General features: G+C 37.6%; 1 protein-coding gene across 1 annotated transcript; it reads left to right on the forward strand.

Moving 5' to 3' along the window:
• The first annotated feature begins 85 nt into the window (after nucleotides 1-85).
• On the forward strand, nucleotides 86-3,994 carry LOC149743349 (microfibril-associated glycoprotein 4-like). Its single transcript, XM_089876054.1, has 6 exons — nucleotides 86-1,036; nucleotides 1,310-1,440; nucleotides 1,823-1,919; nucleotides 2,051-2,147; nucleotides 2,200-2,267; nucleotides 2,877-3,994. Exons 1-6 carry the CDS (start codon nucleotides 724-726, stop codon nucleotides 3,161-3,163), a joined length of 993 nt encoding a protein of 330 aa, XP_089732180.1. The 5' UTR covers nucleotides 86-723; the 3' UTR covers nucleotides 3,164-3,994.
• The last annotated feature ends 2,525 nt before the right edge of the window (nucleotides 3,995-6,519 follow it).

The following is a 6,519-nucleotide window of genomic DNA, read 5'->3' on the forward strand; positions in this document are numbered from 1 at the left end:
GGAGTTGTACATCAATGTTCTGTTCTATATGGGTAAGGTCCGACAACCGGGCACGTCAAGGGTGCTGGGATTTTTTAAGCTGAGTTTTCTCATGACCTAACTTATATATTTGACAGCTTCGACGCTTCGAGAAACGGATTTATATTTTTCACCGCCACAAGTTCATGTGACCATTATTTTCCAAGTAATATCGACGTTAATATAGAGCACAGAATAGAACGTCACAAATGACGTTCTTCCTTTTAGTTCAAATCAGAACTTTCTTGATAAACAAGCGTCAGTAAACTGACGCCTTTGAAAACCAGTTTAACTAGGTGTGTTCAACCGATACTTTATTATAATATTGAATATGATGGTTCAACATGAATTGGCGATCACTGGCTTGGTTTTGGTCGTAATATTGGACAGCTCATGTAAGTGTTTTTGTATATTGTTGTTAAAAGTTTTTTTTGACAATTTTTATGACATAAAGAGTAAAAATTGTTTTTTAACGTATTTATACATCAGCATTGGGGTGGGAGAAGACGAGACACCTGTAGCACATAATATCCAAACATCCTGATCGTGTTTTAAACAATTAACAACGGTCTATGGGAGTCGTGAAAATTCGGTTTTATAATTCTTTGAATGTTCTTTGTTTACTACCAAATAGGACGAAAAAATTGAACGTAAAGGTGTCCCGTCTCCCGCACCCCACTAAACCGTATTGCGCAATAAAAGCATATGCCTGCTTATTACTATTTTAAGAGATCTATATTAACAGATGCCTATTTCAATGGGAGTCAAGTTATAACAACGTCTTCTGCGACAAATCGAGACACGTTAGTCGTTCACTACAACATGTGTTTGAATTCGGAACCTTTTCGTGTACTTTCATCTGTTCAGGCTGGAGACCAAAACTCATCGTTAAAACTCAACGCTACTGTAACTGAGGTACTGCCAAGTGCTTTTCGTGTTGTATTGGAAAGAACCGATGGAATGCCTGGATGGGATTTGAACTCTGTAACCATTATATGGACCCTCTATATGAAATCAGGTCGGCTAACTAACTTTAACTAAAATACGCGCCAATAACCAACGGTGGCAAAACCGATAGTAAGGGTGGGGGGATGGGACACCTTTAGCATATAATATCGAAATATCATGATCGTGTTTTAAGCAAAACGCAACAAATTATGTGAGTTGCTAAGATACGGTTTTATAATTCCTTGAATGATCTTTGTTTACTACCAAATGGGATGAGAAAATATAATAAAAGGGTGTCCCATTTCCCCTAACTACACGTTCAGTTTGTTCTACAACGCATTAGACATACAAAATTGCCAAGATCTATACGAAGTCGGCGAGAGGAAAAGTGGAATTTATAAAGTTTATTTGGAAGGAAGCGAAGCAGAAGTTAAAGTATTTTGCGACATGGAAACAGATGGGGGTGGTTGGACGGTAATTAATGATATGTTACTAATTTGTAATAATTTCGATCTCCAAATGTTTTATAAGGTTTCCGGTCGTATTAGAACAGGGTATCAAGGTTCTGTCACTACTACCATTGTAGACGTGAAAGGCTTTGCAAGATACTTAACAGCAATTGCTCCAAAGTGGTTACTAATAGGTTGTCTAAATTGTCAGCCACACAGAAAATATTCACCCACAAAGTTACATACGTGGTAACTCGTAAGCTGGCACGAGTTGTATGAAACAGAACACCCGTGTTATATAACGAACGTCGTTTTCTGCTCACATAGAATAAAGCAAGGTATACATTAAATATTTTTAAAATGTCACAGATTCTGGTAAAATTCCCAATCTCTAATACTGTTCACAGGTTTTTCAGCGTAGAACTGACGGTTCTTTGTCTTTTGACCGAAATTGGTCTCAGTATACAGCAGGATTTGGTAACCTCAACGCAGAATTTTGGTTGGGTAGGTTTCTGTGCTCTTGAAACGCATCCCAAAAAATAAATTCCTAATTTTGCCTTTAAACCAATTTCCTACATTTTCTAAAAAAAAATAATTTTCTATTTCTTTATTTTTTATACATTATTTTATCGCAGGACTTGATTTCCTTGAGTTTTCAACAGAAAAGGGGAATTTGGAGCTGCGTATTGATATGACGGGTTGCCTAAATAAGAAGAAATACGCTCAATACACGTAATGTACTTGTGTTCTATGTTGTAAACACTGACAAAATGTTTTTTGACAGATCGTTCAAAATTGGTGGTCCGCCAACGTACAAACTATTTCTTTCCGGATTTACCGGCTCTGTTGCGTGTAAGTAATTTGAATAAGTGTGTGTATAACAGTTGCCTCTGGATACAGGCTAAACAATAATAATGTATAGTAGGGTGGGAAAGATAGGACACCTTTTCATTCTATTTTCTCGTCCCACTTGGTAGTAAACAAAGAACATTAAAAGGAATTATAAAACTGTATCCTCACAACTCCCATAGACTGTTTTTAATTGTTTAGAACATGATTAGAATATTTAAATATTGTGCAAAAGGTGCCCTATCTTACCTCACCCTACTATAAAAGAATTAACTTTATTTGTCTCTTCGATTACGGTGGCAGAGATTTTGAAATATTTCAAACGAATAGACTGAAGCGACAAAACAACAATTGTTAAAACACGCTTACAGTTAAAAACATGTTAACATTTAAGAAAATAAGCACGGTCGCTGCATTTATTACCAGACAAACGAGCCATTTAATTATAAATGTTGCCAAAAAAGAAATGTATAATGAAACTGTTTATTGTGCCCGCCAAAGCGAGATAAATAAACTAAAACAAACATACATTTAACTAAATATTTTTAGTGACCTTAAAGCGAGAATAAATAACTTAAAACAATTCATTCGTTTTACCCCAATATTTTTCAGTCGACGCGCTCGGTTTTCACAATGAATATACTTTCTCTACATTCGACCATAAAAGCAGTGCAGATACTCGCAACTGTACCGAGACATACCAGGCAGGCTGGTGGTTCAAAGATTGTTCTCATGCGAACCTGAATGGCATTTACAAACCATGTGAAGTTTCCTCGATGGTTCTCAACTGGTTTCATTTTGACCGGAGACAGTGGTGGTTGGGATTAAAATACGTTGAGATGAAATTTCGGCCGAAATTGTTGCCGAAATCAGAAGCAACATTTTTTTTTGATAAATGACTGAATAAATGAGTGAATGAATGAATGCCTGAAAGAATGCGTAAACATAAATGAATAAATAAATAAATAAGATGAACGTAAGATAAACGAATGGGTTAAAAAATAAAAAAATGAACGTCTAAAAGAATGAATAAATGAATGAATGAATGAATGAATGAATGAATGAATGAATGAATGAATGAATGAATGAATGAATGAATGAATGAATGAATGAATGAATGAATGAATGATAAGGAATATACAGTAGGGTGGGGGAAGATGGGACACCTTTTAACTCTATTTTCTTGTCTCATTTAGTAGTAAACAAAGAACATTCAAAAAATTATAAAACTATATCCTCCCGACTTCCATTGAGCGTTGTTAATTGTTTGAAACACAATCATGATATTTGAATATTATATGCTAAAAATGTCCCATCTTCCCCCACACTACTATATTTCTACGTATTTATTTTTCTTAATGACTTCAATGTTTTCAAACTGAGAACAAACAACAGCATTGATAGTATTTGGTTTTATTTGACTTTTAAAACGACTTTCTTGGGCTGCTCAAAATAATTTGTCGTACCTGTATATTACACATATACCGCATTAGGGAGGTAGTAAAAACATTGGTAATAAACGCAGAAATTGCCGGAATTGTATTATCATTGTGCATGCCTAAAGTATTGTCTAAAATCTAGCCCCGCAATAGTAAAAGTTAGCTTTCGCCCTGTTTAATTTGTATTGCTCCTTTGCGCCACCTAATGGTAGTTTCTTCCTACGATTGCGGGCTTGTTTCGATTAGATTACTTAATGCCAATAGTTACTTTCTCATGTCAACCTACGCGCAAACCAAACTATAAATAAAGCTTAGGCAGCTGAAGGCAAAGCGGTTTGTACAGGGTCTATTACCGTCACGCTAGGTATAGTAGTGTAGGGAAAGATGGGACACCTTTAGCACATAATATCCAAATATAGAGAAAATGTAACGAAATATGCCCCATCTCCCCCCACCCCATATATTAAGACTTTAGTTGCACAAGTTTAAGTTGATATATTTACGCTGTAGCTACGTGACTCCATTACAACTTAGGCGCTAACGGTATCCTATCTTACGCCAGAGTAATATAGTAGGGTGGGGATGACGGGACGTCTTTAAACATAATATTTAAATATTGTGATCGTGTTTTAAACAATTGACAACGGTCTATGGAAGCCGTGAGAATACGGTTTTTTAATTCTTTAAATGTTCTTTGTTTATACTGCCAAATTGGAAAAAAACAGAATGGCAATGCGTCCCATCTTCCCCCACCCTACTATATATTCTGCAGCTACATTCAAAAGAATTTTAAATTTTGAAGAACAAGAGTATGTAGTTACGCAATGCTGAAAGCAGGTTTTATCATAATTATCTTATTAACCTGAAGAGCCACTGCATTCCAGGCATCCAGGTTGTTTACAAATCACCTTAAATACTAATTAGTCAAACTCATACATCGTGAACCACTTGGCTGATAACTGGTAAATAGGATTTGTTTAAATTGCGTCGACCATCAGGCAAAGAAACTCATTTTCGTTGTTTAAATCAAACAAAACCCTACCACGCCGCAGGTTGCTTAATCATTACGCATGCGCTCTGCTTTTCCTGTCAGCGCGTGCGTGTTTAGACTATTATTCATCAAGCGTTGTATAAATCGTTAATCTGCGCAGGATTGGCGTTTTACGATTCGATCACGTTGTTCTTAGTCACAGAGCGCGGTCTGTGGTGATAGAAACACGCCGTGCTTGTTATTTCTTTTTTCCTTAATACGATCCATCGATATAACCTGTTGCGGTTTTATTAATACGGTGTTCGACATGATTATTCTATTGAACTGCGGCGTAGGTAAACAATAAAAATAGAATCTGCGCTTTATGAAGTGCCTACGGTCCCTTTAATTTGGCCCCACCTTCTAATTAAAACCACTGGTAGTTTATTTTCAGCATTTCAATGGGGGAACGAAGCCCAAATATTTGCGCGAGCTTGCGCCACCGTTAAAATGTCAAACGCGTTCGCGCAAAGCAATAATCTAAAGCCGCAAATTTTCTCCTTTCGCTGATTAAACCGCAAAGGTTGAGAAATTTTCGGACAAAACTGGAAACGTGGAAAGCCATACATCATTTTCAGCGGCGAAAGGCTGTTTATTTTATAGGTAAACACCACAAACCCGATCCCGATCGTGAAAGGGGCGTCTATTTACCGTCCGCACAATATTACTCTCGCGGCATACATATACCGCGACATGCCAGGATCTATATAGTTTGCCGGATAAGGCGCCTCGTAACCCGGGCGCCACCGCATGTGAAGGCAGGCTTTTACGGAGATTGCCGAGGAGTGTGACGGACCAGGCGCAGGTAACACTATCCTTTCAACCGCGTAAACACCTGTTTCAGTTCCCATCAATCGCCATTCCAGCTTACGAATAATCCAGTCATATATCACAAATTGCTGGGAACGTAAAACGGAAATTTTCGAAAGGTCGATTGTACATTTATTGCTCTATCGCTAATATGCATACGATATTTACTATATTATCTGTATTTGATTGTCATAAATTGCGGAGAACGTAAAACAGATACTTTAAAAAGGGCGACTGTACATTTATATTGCCCTATCGCTAATGTGTATACGACGTTTACTGTAATATCTGTATTTGATTTTGGCAATGATCGGTGTTGTATTTCATGATGATATATCTGCCTAATCTCCGCCGCTGTTGACTTCGTATACATTGAGTCGGCCAGCCAGCAATAAAGTTTACGAGAGGAGAAAGTCGCAGGTTTTACGACACCGTTGTAAATGAAAGTTAGCGCCCGTGGTAAAAACGTAGCGACGTACTTAGTCATTGTTCTATACCTCATAAAGCAATACTCCTATCCCATTGCTCGAGAGCGAAATCCTAATTGCCTCGCTCTTCAAAGGTGACTGCGGTTCCATGTTTTCGTTCAAACTAAACCTAATCAGATTGGGGGTTTGCCAAGTGTTTACGGCCAATATCGCGCGGCCTCGGAGCTGGAAATTGACGAAAAACAAAGTTTATCCGAAGACTTGAAAATGCAAAGGCGCGTGACGCCCTGGCAAGATGTCAAAAGCAACATGTCCACTTAGGAGATTTACTAACGTAGCTATTTCGGAACAGACAGTCGTGTAAGGACTATAAGCGGTGCAGAGACGACTGAAATCGTTAGAAACACTTCGAGTGCTAAAACGTGCTTGTAAAATACCGACCTGGTTATACTTATAATTTAGTAGAAAAGACTGTTGTTTTGCAGCGCGTTACTTAGAAACGTAATATGGCACACTCCTAATTGACTGCTCGTTTTTGCATGTGCAAG

Source organism: Ciona robusta, chromosome 1 (genome assembly GCF_009617815.1).
Source record: "Ciona robusta chromosome 1, ASM961781v2".
In the NCBI taxonomy this organism is placed as follows: domain Eukaryota; kingdom Metazoa; phylum Chordata; class Ascidiacea; order Phlebobranchia; family Cionidae; genus Ciona; species Ciona robusta.

Coding starts and splice junctions, on each gene's coding strand:
- LOC149743349 (XM_089876054.1), top strand. CDS start 724: ATGCCTGCTTATTACTATTTTAAGAGATCTATATTAACAGATGCCTAT. Junction 1,037..1,309: donor GACCCTCTATATGAAATCAG/GTCGGCTAACTA, acceptor ACAACGCATTAG/ACATACAAAATTGCCAAGAT. Junction 2,148..2,199: donor AAGAAATACGCTCAATACAC/GTAATGTACTTG, acceptor GTTTTTTGACAG/ATCGTTCAAAATTGGTGGTC.